The 16,453-nt window shown below is 35.0% G+C and overlaps 1 protein-coding gene across 11 annotated transcripts in view; it reads right to left on the bottom strand.

Moving 5' to 3' along the window:
• RALGAPA1 (Ral GTPase activating protein catalytic subunit alpha 1) overlaps nt 1-16,453 on the bottom strand; it is a 129,169-nt gene that overhangs the window by 62,538 nt on the left and 50,178 nt on the right. For 9 of the 11 annotated variants that reach the window (XM_063160358.1, XM_063160360.1, XM_063160359.1 and 6 more), the window contains 10 exons: nt 15,191-15,407; nt 13,850-14,026; nt 10,433-10,585; nt 8,738-8,931; nt 8,514-8,612; nt 8,258-8,413; nt 6,682-6,810; nt 5,564-5,689; nt 4,296-4,354; nt 2,192-2,300 (listed from right to left, as the gene is read on the bottom strand). In XM_063160358.1, the coding sequence (XP_063016428.1) occupies nt 2,192-2,300; nt 4,296-4,354; nt 5,564-5,689; nt 6,682-6,810; nt 8,258-8,413; nt 8,514-8,612; nt 8,738-8,931; nt 10,433-10,585; nt 13,850-14,026; nt 15,191-15,407 (1,419 nt within the window). The remainder of the gene's footprint in view (nt 1-2,191; nt 2,301-4,295; nt 4,355-5,563; nt 5,690-6,681; nt 6,811-8,257; nt 8,414-8,513; nt 8,613-8,737; nt 8,932-10,432; nt 10,586-13,849; nt 14,027-15,190; nt 15,408-16,453) is intronic. The other 2 variants (XM_063160362.1, XM_063160369.1) reach the window with 1 other exon arrangement.

Genomic DNA, 16,453 nt, shown 5'->3' with positions numbered 1-16,453 from the left:
TTTCCTGAACTCAAGCAGCCTCACTGACTACATGTCAGGTAATGAAACAATTCACCCCTTTCAAGTCAGTTATTTGGTTTTGACTTCTTTTACAAGAACCTTCAGAGTGGCCATGGAAACACCAGTATGATGCCATAAACATTCCACCTGCCATTCTTTGTCACTGGAAAATGTCCTATGTTATAAAGCATAAGAATTCACCACTTTTATATTTAGTAGCATAAATTGTGGACATATTTGAGAATGCACTCGATGAGGGGGAAAAAAAGGTACCAGTGAACTGGCACTTTTCCTGTTTCCCAACTCTCAGGGTTTTTCTTGGAAAGGTGGTCTTACCATAAGGTTAATTTTTGTAAGGGTCCTATCTTTCTGGATGTTAAATGAGGAATTTAACCTTGTCCATACTTGAAAATAACCTATTGTTTAGCACTCATTTACTAGATTTATACAAGACAATTTTGTAATGTATCTGCAGCATTTTTGAGAGAAGCAAAATAAAATTATAGGTCTGGATGGCTGGTTAGGATCCTTTGTGCTCAAGCTCCAGCAGAGGTTAATGTAGACAGAGTGGTATTGCACACAGAAGCACTAGCTACATCCAAAGCCAGCTGCTGAACTGCAGCTCTGAATATGCTTCTGGTATTTCAAAAATAAGCATGTAATTGCTGCTAACATTTCTGTTTAATACTATTTGTTCAATTGAACTTATCAGTAAGTTGGACTAGGCCTATAGCTCCCTACCCATTCATTTCTCCTAAAATAAGAAAATAATCCATTCTGGGAGCTCCAACCTCTGAATACTTGGTAGCCAGGAGATTGCTAAGGTAACAAATTAGAGCTAATTTATTTCTCCCATGACAAATTAATGAACTTTTCATTTCATTATTAAACTCAATTGTGAATGTATACCATTGCTCAGAACTGGAAAAAAAAGACAATGTACACTGGATGATTTTGCCAACACAAAGAAAAGCAAAGTAGAAATATAAAGATCTTTGTTTTCTCATTCAAAAAGTAATTTATGTTTAATATAAATGAGATACAAATAATTGGTTTAATAAATACATCAGAGAAAAAGAACATAAATTACTATGAATTTCAGGATTAAAAATAGTTCAAATATTGATAAATTGGAGCAGCAAGATAAAACATCATTTGCCTTATACCAAACTTGCACAGGAGCTTGATAAAATGCAAAAGTTAAGCTTTATTAAAAATCAAGGGGAAAACACTGGAAGAGAGTATTAGTGGAGCTGCAAAGAATGAATGCGATTTTGAAAAACAGGAAATTGCAATTTAGAGTCTAATACTAAAAGGCCTGCAGCTACCTTATACAAAGACTCAAATCCTGCTTCACAGGACGTGAGCAGCTGATCTGCTAAGATATTTTTCAGATTCCCATTGCTTAAAAGAAAATAATAATCCCCAACATCCGACAGAAGTCGTACATTTCAGAAGTTCGACAGAAGGTGTACATTTTAATTTTTTTTTAATCTGTATATAAAGAAAGACTAGATTATTAATAGAATTTTGATGCAAACAAAAAGCACATAGAATGGTTCTGAAGATGAACTGGAAAACATTTTAAAAGCTGAAAGCATTGCTCAGAAACATGCAAATTTGAAAACTGCTTAAAAACAAAAGGTTTTTACTAATATTCTAATTATTCTATAAAATACGAACAAATGCAAAAAGATTTAAAATAGTAGGAAAACAGAAGCACTCATCAAGCAAAAATATGCAGCTCCTGGAATAAGCATAACAAAGGACTCTGCCCCAGCAAATTAAACATTTCTGGTGCTTCCATGCATATGGTGTAAGTACTCTGCATTTCTCACTAAATATCTAGCCAGGCCCAAGAAGCACTACTGCATGATTCAATGACTCGAACTCAGAAGTGAACATGAACAGAGTGTTGTGAGAATATGTGGTAGGTTAGAGTGGCTAGTGATTTTGTAAGAATAAAGATCTACTGTCTTATCCTCCCAACACATCATTCTCTCCAAACTTAAAGAAGGGTAAAGAACTTTTGACATTTCAGAGATCCACTCATTAAATTGAGTTCTCTCTTTTGTAAGGACAGCAAATGAGACTGCGAGGTAAAGATGCTAAAATGTCATTAAGACTTTGAAAATGCAAAGTATCTTTACACATAAAGGCAACATACATTGTAAAAATTTAATTCTCTCACCTTTAAAGAAACACATATCACATTCAATGCTTCCTTGATCTGAGGATGATGTGATTCATGGACTAGCTCCTCACAGATCCAAATTCCAAGGCTACAAAGAGCAACACAACTGCAAAACAATGTTGGAGGACAAGTTGTTGAGAAACATTCTACAGGAATGTGTAATTTTTATGATTCATTAAGTTTTGATAAAGACATATTGCAACAAATATGTTTTTAATATTTCCAAATCAACTGTACAAAAACCTTTCTAGTGCTGTAAAACATTTAAAAATTATCAAGAAATCCAAAGTATGCTGGTGAAGGCAGAGGAAAGGGCAGAGGAAGCACCCATCTGAGCAACTGAAAAATCCAAAAGACATCAAGAACTTCTGCATTTCTATGTGTATTTTGATTAAAAATATTATCTGGAATCGACATATAAGAAATTCTTGTATTTTCTTAAGACAAAGCAAAAACTGGAGTGGGAGCTTCCTCCTTCCTAACACAAGAGGTTGCCCATATTTAGAGCTTCTGAGACACAGAGATGAGAGAGGAATGTTACTCTCTCATGGACATTCACATTGTTTTAGATGGACAATAAACAAGGATGAATAGAGGAGGGGTACATGAATCCTAGAGTCAGTATACATATTGTGATTAGTACATTAAATTTTGTTGTTTCTTCACAGAAATAGAAAAAAAAAGTGTAAAGGTAAAAGGTATTTAGATAAGTGTGTTCAAATCAGCAGATGCATGAAATTCGTTCAGAAATGTTAATGAGCTAGCTTAAGCCATCTCTGACCCATTAGTTATTTTCTTCAGGAAGAGAGTCTACAAATATTTTGGAAACAACTTCAGGATTCAAAATCCTGGATAAAATTGGAGAGCAATCCAAAACTGAAAACAAGAAAGCTGGTCATGTAACCTGCAATGCATTACATCTGGGAAGGAAAAACTGTAGGCAAGAAAAGAAACAGAAGCGGCTGTGAAGCCTGTGCTGTAGAAAAAGGATTTTAAGGCTATATAGAATCACAAAAATGCTTACAGACAGCAAAAATACATACAAGACTTAATAGTACATTATAGTGTAAACCCACCCTATTTTGTACATTGTCACTGAAAGAAAAATTGCAAAGTGGAGAGTGTTATGCCTTTTAGAAAGCAGTTTTGTTACACGAAAAATTAAGTCAATGTGATCTCAGGATATTCCCTCTTTTTCCTCTGTTGAGAAATATTATCAGCTCACATGAAGAAAGAGGTAAGTGGGCTGATGAAAACTGCTCTTGGTTTTCCAAAAAACTGTTTAAAGGTTCAATAAGCTGATTTTTCCAGAATTGGAGCTTTTCAGGTATGTACTTCTAGTATTTTTTATGGGACAATATATTAGTTGAACATATATATTCACTCTTTCCAAATATATAAAGCACACAAATGCAACTCCTCCTTGGTAGGGATTAGAAATTCCTGTTCAAATCCCATACACAGGACTGTGTAACTGAATGCTTCTGAAGATGGGTATGGAGGAATAAAATCCTAAGCAAATTAAGAAACAGGAGAGAAAACTGGTAATAATCCTCTCCAGAGTTATTTATTTGATGAAGATGCTTAGGTTTAAGCATCAGAGCAACCATTCCTAGTTTAATGCTAAGCTCAATTTTTTCTGCTTCTTGTCCATACCATAATAAGGGCTCATGTACATTGGATTATTTCTGTTTCTCAAATTAAACAATGTGATCTAATAAAAAAAAAAAAAACCTTCCCCACCCTCATAAATAGTCTTGTCCTAATCCAAATAAAGAATGCCTCTCTAGTCCAGAAAATCCCCAAGCCAAACACCAGAGTAGGCTGGGAAAGCTTATTCTCTTACCCTTATTTACACTCTTTCCTATCAGTCATTATCACAGAAAGAATACTGGACCAGCCCAGCTCAGTTTGTTAATTTAATATCTCTATTACAAACAATCTCAAATTCACATCATGGACCACAGTTTTGACAGTGGTGAAGAAAACCATTAATAAAATGCAACAAACTTTTACTTTAAGCTCTCTAATATATTCACCTCAAAACAGCCTAATAAAGAAAAGAACCTATTAATGTAGAAGCTCTTTTTGTTTGGCCTACCGTGCAGGACCAGATGGCTCCTCTCTTGCCGAGCTTAACACAGTTTTAATTATGAGTTCCTAAAATGAAGAGGAAAAATTCACTGATTTACACATAACTCCATCCCAAAAAGCATCAAAATATTATTATAGTGCACACAGGCATATTGCTTAGTTGAACCTCTATGTTATGGTCAGATGAATTGTTTGCTTACCACTACTCCAAACATCAAGCCTGTCCCAGATACTTGTTACTGTGCCACCCCAAGAATATCCTCACGTTACTGTCCTAATTTCTCCTGATGAGCCATGTATCCAATTCTTGTCAAAGCATTTCCATAAAATATCAAGGGGGGGAAAAAATAGTAAAGGGCTCCCTGAAGCTATCTTCGGTAGTGCTAAAGGGTACGACAGAATCTTTTACTTTAAGGTTTAAACAAGCACTTTCAAAATATTTAATTGATTTAAAAAATATTTTCAACTAGGCACTAGATTAAGTGCCTACAGTGCCTTAAGAATGCTGTCAAGAAGAACTTTGACTCAATGACAGTGAAAAGTCCCTAAAGCTGTAGGCTGCCCTTAATATAACTCACGTAAACAACCATTCTACATTAGAAATGAGAAAGAAGGAATTCAAAATCAGTCTCCAAAGGGGAGCAAGGTATAAAGCAGCTCTCAAGTCATCATTTCTCCTCAAATTGAAAAAGTTTGGAAAACTTAAGGGGAGCCTTTCTTAGACACACAAACTGTGCTTTGTGCAGTTTCAGTATACTGTCATACTGCCTGACTGTGTCATGACAGACAAGGTAACGACTCCACTAATATTTGCGTTTTGAAGACAAAACACACTGCTGTACAGAACACATTGCTGTGCAGAAATTTTTTAAAGTCTCTAGGAATACAGACAGATTTCACCAGTTGTGAAATAAATATAATTGTCCTAATAAATTAAATAATTAATCTTAAACCTCTCAATCCTGTCTCAGCTAATTAAATCTGTGATACCTGCAAATCACCCTAGTGAGAGAAGGCTTGAAAGGGTGAGATAATGTATAATTTCCTTCTACAAACATAAGAAAACACTTTATTATTAAGTTAATAGCAATTATAATGTATGTTTAGAAGTATAAAGTTTGACAAGACCTTAAAGGATCTTGAGTCTTATGATCTATTTGAAATTACTTTCAAAAAATTCTAGGATCTTAGAATCTTAATATTGTCTGCTAAAGCACAATATTAGGCATGCATTTGGTTAATAGAATACTAGCCAAATATTTTTAAAATTCCTACCTTAACATCTGTAAAATGAGACACAGCAATGTCAGGAATATTTGGGTGAAGAGCTGGTAGTTCACGATATAAATTGGGAAAACAGACCAGAGATCCTAAAAGAACTTGTGCTTCAACTCTTGGTGCCTGAAAGAAAAGGGGGGGGGGGGGAAATATATATTCTTACTGCAATCAGAAAGCTGACATTTTTAGCTTCCTTAAAAGAGAATGATGGCTGAAATTGTATATAGCCATTTCCTTTCTCCTGGAAATTCTGAGCTCCTGCAAAGCTGAATAAACAGAGACCTCAGCTCCTTGGATTTTTACTCTTGCACACCCCTGCTCTCGTTTTGCAAGACAGTAAAAAGGAGGCAGAAGGATTGTTAGGATTACAGACAAATGACTGAGTTGCTAACTGGGCTCAGGTCCTAGGTTCAGCTAATTGACCAGGATGTGGAAAACTACTAAAAGTGACATGAGGCATTGCTGAACAGGAAAGGCTACAGTGTAAGAAGCTGACAGAGGCTTCAGATAAGTACCTTGAGGGAGACTGGATTTTGTAACTGGTTAGAGAGGGATTGATGGGAGAAAAAGTCAAATTTCACAGAGAGCTGGAGAAGACTATGGGGGATTTGAGAGAGTACAGTGTGCACAGCCAACAGCACCTAGGTTATCACACAGTATTACTATATAAGGCTGAACTTGCCTGAGTAACAAAATCAGAAGTGTGCAAAAAAATCCAAATATTGCAAACACTAGCACATTTGAGTTCTCAAGCCTGATCATAACAGTCATTTCATAGCAGAGATATGGGGAAATAAGTACATTTTAAAAATGAAATCATGGTAAAAATAGACATTTACTTTAAAACATCTTCAAGCATGGAAAAATGGCAGTCACAATTTTTGTAACTCTAAAATAAGATTCTCTGCTTCAACAGTAATTTTTGCATTCCTCACATATTTTCTGAGAGGCATGTGTAGTGCTCTGGAATAAATCATTAACATTATCTGTATTTGATAAACACTACATTGAATTCTGGGATCAATTTACCACCCTAGTCAAAGAAAAATATACTGTTCAGTATTCTCTCAAATTCTTTGTCACGCGTAAAAGAGAATTAACTGATTAATACTTACATTGAGGAAAGAAGAAGCAGCCACTCTTCCTGCTGCTACAATGAAATCCATAATAAGCATGGTAGCACCAGGTAAACCAAGTGAAAAGAACTGAGGAGAGCAGTGCTTGATGATTGTATTGACAATATCCTCGCAGAAGGAAAAGGGAAAAAAGGAAGAGTATCAACACAAATCAAATGAAAAATGAAAGAAAAAAGGTAGATATTTATCAAAAGTAGAAAGTAAAAATGTGAGAAAGAAAACTCATTGTGGCCAGTAGGATACTCATTAATGAGAGAAGAGTAGCACAAAAAGATAAAATCCTTAAGTATACTCATATTAATGTAAGTAAACTTGGTATACTTTATAGATCAATTTAAGCTTGGACAACAGTTCATCTATTCATTTACAGTCAGCTTTTAAGAGTTCTGTAACTGATTAACCATTCATTTGAATAGGTACAGAAAAGATATAGAAAGATAACCAGCTATTATACCTCAACAACTGCTTAATCCTCTCCATCAAGTATTGCCTGACTGTAACTTTAAAAAAGGTATTTAAAGGTATTTAAAAAACCTCTTACATATACCCATATGGAACCAAAATTTGAAGGAAGATAATAAAGTGTTTTGTAGCATTTTTGGTACGTAGTTAATCAGCACAGCATATTATGTTCTTGTAGACTTAGTGAGGCACTTTCAAAAATCATTGTACATGTTGCAATTTTTTTCAAAACTACTTGGAAAAAAGTATAAAATGCTTTAATTGTAAAAAAAATCCCAAGTCTACAGTTAGACACCCCTCCCCCTTTCTCTTTTGAATAATTCTCTACTAGTAGTAATATCCAACTAAATAGCAGCATGTCATAGGAGGATCTTCAATGCAGCAAGAAAAGCAGCATTAATGGTTGTTACAGAACAGAAACTGGAGGTCTGTCCTATCCATAGTCATCTGTGGAATAATTTTGGACTAATTCTATCCTTCCCAGTTAAAAAAAACAGGGTTGTTTGAACCTTTGGTCTGCCCATGCCTATAATCATTCCTCAAAAATGTTCACAAACCCAACTTTTTTACACTTCTGTAAATGTTTAAAAAGTATTTAAGTCATATAATATTTTCAAACTTCTTAATATCAAAACCTATAAAAAAGGTCTACTCCCACTGATTAGATACACTCAGTACATCTCAGTTTGCTGGCTCCTATACTTGCTGTAGAAACAAAGTCCTCCAATGTAGTGAGCACAATTTACTAGCTAAATTGTTGCATCAGGGAGCAAGTAAGAAGAACAGTAGACTTTAGAGAGATCTGCTTCCTTCTCTTTCTTGCATACTTCAATCTGTAACATACAATCAATAAAAAATGAGAGAGTATCTTTTCTGCCCTCATATTTGCTTGAAATGGACTACAAAAAAAGCATTTCTGAAAACAACCAAGAACATGAGGATCATTTATCAAAGTTTTCTTTTTCGAAAAAATATCAGTCACAGCACTAATTTCCAAAACAAAGTTAAATTACTCAGATGAAAATACACTGAGTAATTTTGAGAAGAGTCAGTCATAACATTTATATTATTTTGAATTTCATAATGAACTTACTTGATCAACATGAAGAAGTCCACAGTGCATGATATTGTAGAAATGAGTTAAAAAATCCCTGTTTGGAGAAACATCTTGTCTTCGTTTCATTGTCTTACAAATAAGCTTATAAGCATGTAGCTTTCCTTGTTTGTATTTATCAGTCAGCATTGTTGCCTACAGTTTTAGAACAATATTTATTATTCATAAATTAAAAAATTACATTAAACACTCTTCTACATTTATTTCTGTTTCACAGTTTACTGCTCAAATTTACCTTGAAGAGCCATGGTGTTAGAATTCTCAGTGGTGGAATTAAAACTGGGGGAGATGGTGAAGTTAGGTTGTCTGTTGAAATACCAAGATTGTCTCTTATCTGCAATTATTAAAAACAAAACAGAAAGAGAATTATTTCAGGGACATATATAAGGCGTTATTTTTTTCTTTTTGAAAATCCTACCCAAACAGGTCAGGTTGTTGAAAACAGTTCAGTTCTTTTACCTTGGCCAGATTCTGCCACAGTTCACACAGATAATCAAAAACCTGGGCATGAATCTCTGGATCCATTATGCAGTTGACATCTCCCAGAATTCCTAGCATCCTCCTCCACATCACGGTAGCAACATCTGCGTGCCATCCTGTAAGTGTTCCCCCAGCCATCACACTGCAACATTCTGAGGGGAATTCACTAGTTTCTGTAATGGAAGGAAAAAAGTATAGTGAGATCCAGAAAACTCTCCAGAAAAGTTTTGATACAACTATCAAACACACACTCCTCATAAAATGGAATGATCAGGCTTTCAGAATAAGCTATTTTTTACCCAGTCAGCCACCTCAACACTGTGTATGTTAAGCTTTGTCTGTTATAAACTCTGTAGAGGAAGAACTGTCCTATTTCTTATATTCTTTCATGAAATAACATTTAAGGTCACTGCTGGAGCTCTAATACAGATCTGACAGACCTAGTAAGGCCACTCCTCTTGTAAGTATTTTCTTACATTCCTTGAAGTCAATGAATCTCCAGAACCCCACCTGGCTGCTTTCAAGTAAAATTATCTTTCATCTTTACATTTATCCTAATAATATATAAAGACTATTTTTTTCAGAAACTACTAGGAAAGCATGTTATTGCAAGTCAAAGAGAAAAGTGACTAAACTTGTCTCTAGCTATTGTCCTTTAAACAGTTAATTTGCATGAGTGGAGAGGGAACATTCAGTAACTCAGCACCACAGACTTAACACACACCTAGCTCTTTCCACACACCAGTGCTATATGAAAAAACATTCTTTTTTAGGTGGAAGATGATTTATCTAGACTGTCCATATAAAGAAACCCTCAGTAGATTATGATGGCTCAAGTCTACTCAGGCCACGCTTAGCTACTTAAACAGCCACAAAATACTAGATAATGAGCCAGCTTGAGAGCAGCAGGCATTCAGAATCTTCTTTCCACCCCCTCAGGTGGATAATTCATTGGGGTCTTCTGAAAATCTTGTAGCCCCCACAGGCATACCAAATCAAAATTAAATCTGAATTCAGCCTAATCACATAGACTCTTCTTTTGAACTTCTGGGTCACTGTGGTAGAGACGCTATTGGTTTCTAGGCTGTAGATTTTGAAGTACAAAGCAAAATGATCTTTCTGTCCATCAGTAGGCTACTTAAAGAAAGAGGGTCTGAAATACATAGCAGACACTCTTTTGTTTCCATAAGACCAAATGCAGGAGAAATATTCACATTACATTTCAAAGAAAATGTATCTCAGAATTCCACAGCTAAAATAGCTGACATAATTACAAATTGGTTTAGATATGAAAGGGAAACGAACTAAACTTGTAAGGAAAAATGATAAGATTATAAAATTATGTCTTATTATTTGTACATCAACGATAAAACAGTCCATGGCTTGGCCACATGCTAGATTAAGCTGCCACAATTCTCAGCAACTAAAAGAACAATTTTAATATGTGGACTATTAATCCACCACCAAAAATTCCAATGAAATGCAGGTTAAAATGCAAAAGGTTTTTGTTTACTTTTAAAAGCAATCACTGTAATTAAATATTTTTGAAGTGTAGATGAAATAGCCTTGTACAGGACTGTTTACAACTCATGTGATATCAGCTACTTCACTACATTGCATTAGAAAGAAAAAAGAAAGAAAGAACAAGTTTGTATTTTCTATTCCAGATATTGCCTAGGTCATCTGGCGTCTGTAAAACAGAGTGGTGGAGCTTCTCATCCAGCTGCAGATCCTTCTGCTCAATATGATCTGCATGCAGAGTGGCAGGAGAGGGTGTCTGTGATCGGGATCCAAGAGCAGATTGGATTGGAGAAGCACTTTCAGAGCCTGCAAATGTAATTTTTAACAGTTACCTTAAAAGCCTTTTCTATTTTCTTGAGCTATGAAATGTTGTCTAAATACAGCATTAACAGAAAACTGAGCTGCTTTTATGTATCAAATTGGGTCAAGAAAAGATCTAAAACAGTAAGCAGATCTCCCTGTGAGTGGTGTTCTGAAAGAAAATGAAGTACATGCAGAAAAACCGAAAGATGAACATCAAAATGAGACAGGTAAGTGGATTAGCAGACCTCTATTTTCGGTCCACATAATTCTAAATGTGGTTGTTTTGCAGCATTTTCAATGTTTCGAACCAGCTAAATTTCTCATCACATTTCCCTCACCTGAATTTCTCTCTAGCAGAAAGTTTAAGCAAAAATTTTCCTGGAACAAGTGTTTTTCCAGGGTGATAAAGCCATGCGAGTTAATATATAAATAAAAAATCAGTAACTGATAATCTTCAGTGTTTATCTACTGATTGAACTGAGAAAATCCATAGGATGGGAAAGTCCTGTATAGATAGAGGGGTGCTAGTTCCTGTAAAACAGGAAATAACAAGCGTCTGAATGACAGTGCTACAAACGCATTTTTCTGTGATAAGTCTCTGAGCAACCTCTCTAGACAATTATGTGGTCTCCACTGTGTGATCTCTGGAGAAGGAGTAAGTAGTTGTATTTTTCTTCTGTACTATCTTATGTTTTATATCCTGAATTTGTCTAAAGATCCTTATAAATAGCTGAGTTTAGCCAGAACAGTCACACGACAGACAAAAAGAGAATGAAATATTCACAAAACTTTTCTACACATCAGCACATGTGAAATTAATAGGAAAATAATTCCTATTAATTTTAATTGTCAGATAAATGTAACAGGGACACAAAAATATTATGTGTAAAGTTCAGTATTAGTGATAAAGTGAACTTTAAGGACAGCAGTTGAAAAATGAGTCTTTTAAATAGTAATTTTCCCAAATTATCGTGACCATAATTGAAGAACATTTCTCATTTAAGAGAAGTGTTCTTTCTTATAAAGAGAACAAATTGTTTAAAGAACTTGACAGAAAATGTTATCGCTGTTGTCAGAATAGAAATTGCAGAAAACAATCTTTATTATGCTGTTAATCTGCAAAGGTCTCTATCTCCTTTAAATGGCTAAGACAATGAAGCTTTTATGATCAATTTCAATCAAAACCTCTATGCAGGATAGAGGGACACTACTGCTTCCCACACAGACTGCTGTCTTGTGCGACTTGCTACTGACCAACAGTTTTCCACATGCTTACAGAGATAAACTAAAATACACCCTTCAAAGATGTTCAAAGAAGTATTTTCTTACTTCATTTCCATCCTGCTCATTAGCTGGGGACAGACGAAAGTAGTTCAGAAAAGGAGCAAGAAAGAGTCATGAGGATGAGAGAAATAGAGTGAGAGTGGGATAGAGAGGGAAAGAAAGTGAATGAGATGGAAAGAGCAGGCAGGAATGCAGGGAGCAGAGGAAAGAGGGAAAGAGATCTTCATATGACGGAAGAGAATGGACAGAAACAATTATGGAAAATTTGCAGAACTACAGGAGTCTGTCATTAAAAGATACTCCAGCATACGCGGATCCAACCTTGACTGAGACTTCCACAGGTACAACTTGTTCTAGGACTAGTAAACAGCAGACAATAGTCAAATTTATCATTTACTTAGAATATGATGTAATGCCCATATATCAAAACCAAATTATCCTTCCAAAACCCTTCAGATTTAGGAAGAATAGTTTTCTGATCAGCAGAACCACTGAAAAGTTGTTTATCATAAGTGTGTTTTGAGACTGAATTTCTGCATTGATTTGCTGGCTTCTAATATAGTGAAATTCACATTGCAGCTTCCATCATGAGAGTCTGCAAATATGCAATTTTCACTAGATAACTGCCTATCTTTCATAAAACATCAAAGAAAATAACATCCTTTTGTTTTCTTATATGTCAATTTAGCAAAAATTAGACAATAGGCTGCAATATTGTTGAGTGCATGGAACAATCAGATAGACGAAACAATCGCACAAGTATTGTTTCCTCAGGAAACCCAGCTAAATGCATGTGACACACAAGAGCTACCTCTCTAAAACAGTGGTTCAAGCAAGAAGAGTTAACCACAGAATCTCTCAATAGACAACTCAGTCACTAATTGCAATCTTCTCAATTCAATTATAGTGCACACTTGGACAAAAATATTAAACAGTAATGAAGTTATTAACATATAAAAACATACAAACAAACAGAAAAAGAACAGATCTACAGCAAGGACTTTCAACAAGCACACAGCAAATAGAAAAATGAAGAGAACACAAGTCAAGCTGAACACTGTGGAACAAGCTGAACAACAATGTCCATGAAAGCTAATACCATTAGCAGAAGGGCACTTTTAGAAAGTTATGGCAGAGGAAGTAAAGATGTCTTTCCATATCTCTGAAAATGCAGGGTTTGATTTCTAACAGAGAACAAGACACAATATGTAGGTATAAGCTTTCATAGAAATATAGATAACTGTTGCAACTTGTTGCTTGTTACAACTAGGGTTGTAACAGGAATGGTAGCATATAACAGCTATGAAACAAGGAGTATGAAAATGACTATGGGCATCTTTACTCCTCATGTACACAATCTGGTAAGAGATCATTCTTTCAGATCATCCTCATAGAGAAGCATTCTCTCTTTCACACAGGAGTCCATTCAATTTTGGTTAACTGCATCACTTTTCAGTTATACAAATGCAAAGTGATGTTACATGGCCAAATAAGTAACATTTTGCATAATAAAACCTCTCAGTTTCACAACATAAAGAGTTTCACAATATAAAGAGATATTAAGACGGATGCATATAAAAGAATCCCAAGATACTTCAATATGATACACTGGTTTGAAGGAGCACTGTGAAAATCTTCCAAAGCAAAAACAATTCATGAAATTAATTACTTAACTACCAGTAATAGAAGGACATTTGTAAGAGATCTAGCATACATTATGATGTAAGAGTTTCTCCTTGGTAATTGTATAGATTTTCTCATGAAGGGTTAAAATACATTTAGGACCATGGATAACTAAGTCAGACAAAGGTTTTCCACTTATGTTATTTCACATATTACTTTTCAATAGCAATCAAAAATAATTGAAATAAGGGAATAATCTTAAATAGAATACAGATTCTTGGCAGAAAATGGAAGATGCATTCTTCAGGATGGGTGAAAAATTTCTGAAATAAATACTTTTTTTTTAAAAATCTACTTTACCAGTAATAGTTGCAGCTTCAGCAGACAATGGTTGCTGATTGAGACTACTTGTTTCTGAATCTATGTGGAGTGTAGTTAGACTGGCCACTTCTTGTTCCTCAGCACTTTGTTGCTGTCCTGAAATTGCATCAACGTCAGTAGAAGCTGGCGTCCCTGCCTCAGTGCCAAAGCTGAAATCTGTATGAGAAAAGCATTGCATTAACTTACAGCATAAAAATACCACTAATATGAAAAAACCCCAGAGGCCCAGGACTGCCAAACTAAACAGAAACCTTGAATGTGCATCTTTTATGCTACTAGCACCCTGTTGCAAAATTTAAATAAAATACAACAGCAGAAAGTATTGACTATTATGAATATTCCCCTTCCTGTCATAAATCCATGACTTGATGTCTGCAGAAGACATTCTTGTTGAGCATCTGTATTCTGCTTAGTTGTTGTAAGTGCATCTACATCTGAATAACACAAAAATAATGTAATCATACATTAAGAAATTTATTTGTAAAATTTACAAACTGAAAGAAATATTCAAGATTGTTGTGAAAGCACTACCTTCAAACTAAAAAGTTTACAGCAAATGACACTAACAAATGTTATCCTCAACATTAATGAAAAAACTGTCAGGCCAAAATGTAGGTTCAAATGCCATGACTATTTGCATAATGGAGAAATATATAAAAATTGTAATTTCTTCCAAAAATTCTACTATGTAAATATTATTTTTATCTTATATAACACATGATGTCATAATTCCTACCGGCCATAATGATCCCTTCCGTTAAACAAGAGTGGGAATAGATAAATAAAATTAATGAAAAGCATTATGTTATTAAACAAAGCACACTGATTTTAACAAAGCACACTAATTGTACCATATTACACTTAATATCTTGATTAATCTACAGCTACACAAAGACCACTGTAAAAATATCTTAAGCCTTTCTTCAACTTTTATGTAATCACTTCCAAAAGAATTAAAACAATTTCCAAGATAAATAAGCTTTAATTTTTATATTTTGTGCAAAACAGATAGATACGCTCCACAGAGATGACAATATTTCTTTCTAACTTCTGTTCAATTATGTTCTCCTCTTTGCATAGTAGTACTCCAGTGCTCTTTTGTTTTGGTATACTAAAAAAACAATAGCCTCTTGTAAGAACCTTCCTTGTTCCATTAACTTGCTAATGATTTCAATGGAAAACCAAAATAATCTCTCTCGACAGAAAACTGCTGGCATACAACTTTATCTGGGGGAAAAAAAAGTAAAACAACAGATGAAACAAAGGAAATTTGCACCACATTAACCGAAAGTGCTATTACTTTTGGAAAAATGTACTTGCTTTCAAATTTGCGGCTCTCATACTGGAAGGCGCTGAAGGAGTCGGAGTGGCTGTCGGAGCTGATGAGGTCGCTGCTGCCCGCGCTGGCAGGCGACGTCCACTCGGAAGGCACGCCTGGGTCATCCACGGGACGCATTTGGTTCTGCTTGTTCAATATATCAGGAAGGTCCTTAGGAACTTCCAGGCTGCCAGGGCTGCTTCCTCTTCTTGTCACATTCTAAACATTGAAGATACATAAATTATCTTGCAAACTTGGATGGCTTATTTACATAAAATGGAAAAAGCAATCCCACGTTTGGTGAAATCAGAATGTAACAAACAGTTCTTAAGTACCTAAACAAGAAATTGCCATCATTCTAAATACCAAGACTTTCCAAACCCCCAAATGAGAACCCCTGCAGTCACAGAATTTCATAAATACAAAGTTTATTTGCACAGTGGATTTTTGGACGCACATTGTAAAAGTCTAGGACTCAGAGTAGCATGGGCTACATGGTAGGTAAGACGTGAGAGAGATAAATAGTTAAAAAGTATATTACATCTAAATAACTTAAGAAAACTTGTTAACCTTGGTTTCAGACCCAATGGCCTTTAGGCCATCATACTATAATCAAAAACTTAATTTATAGAAGGAGCAAATTAATTGACTAATTAATGCATTGATCTTCTTATGATTAAAACACTACTTCAGTACTGGTTTGGAACACAAAGGACCACACATAACAAGTAAGGCATGCAAATTTGCTCATTTTTAAGTAAGGTGGTGGTCTATTTGAAGTCTTTCTTTAAGGCTTTTTTTTCCACAGAGGGCATTGTTTGCTTGAGAGGGAAGAGATATCAAAGTAGAAATGCCATTTTATGAAACACCTTGAAATGTGTATGCATTATGAGACTAAAGATGCCTCCCTTTTATATCAGGCCCAGTCAGTTCTGCGTTCTTTTACTACTCTACTACTAATTTCAGACTAATGAGCTTTTCATGATATGGTTTTAGTATTCAATAGATAAAGCAATCTAAAACTAACCTTAGTAAGTTGGTACTGTTTTAAGGAGGCATGTCTGTTGTGTGCTAATTGAAAAAAATGAGCAGTAGTTGTGGTAGTCTCAGTATTTACTCAAACTTTCTCTCAGCTCTTTTCTGCTACCTGAGGAAAGTATCAATTCTCCAAAAAAAGAGTAATCCCTCCCTTTCTCTCTTCTGGAACCAGTTGTGATGATTTCCTGTTTTTTAATTTTCAGACTAAGTTACCTTTTTTGTAGACT

This window comes from Melospiza melodia, chromosome 6 (genome assembly GCF_035770615.1).
Source record: "Melospiza melodia melodia isolate bMelMel2 chromosome 6, bMelMel2.pri, whole genome shotgun sequence".
NCBI lineage: Eukaryota > Metazoa > Chordata > Aves > Passeriformes > Passerellidae > Melospiza > Melospiza melodia.
The sequence above is the reverse complement of the archived record's forward strand: the minus strand, read 5'-3'. Positions and strand labels throughout refer to the sequence as shown.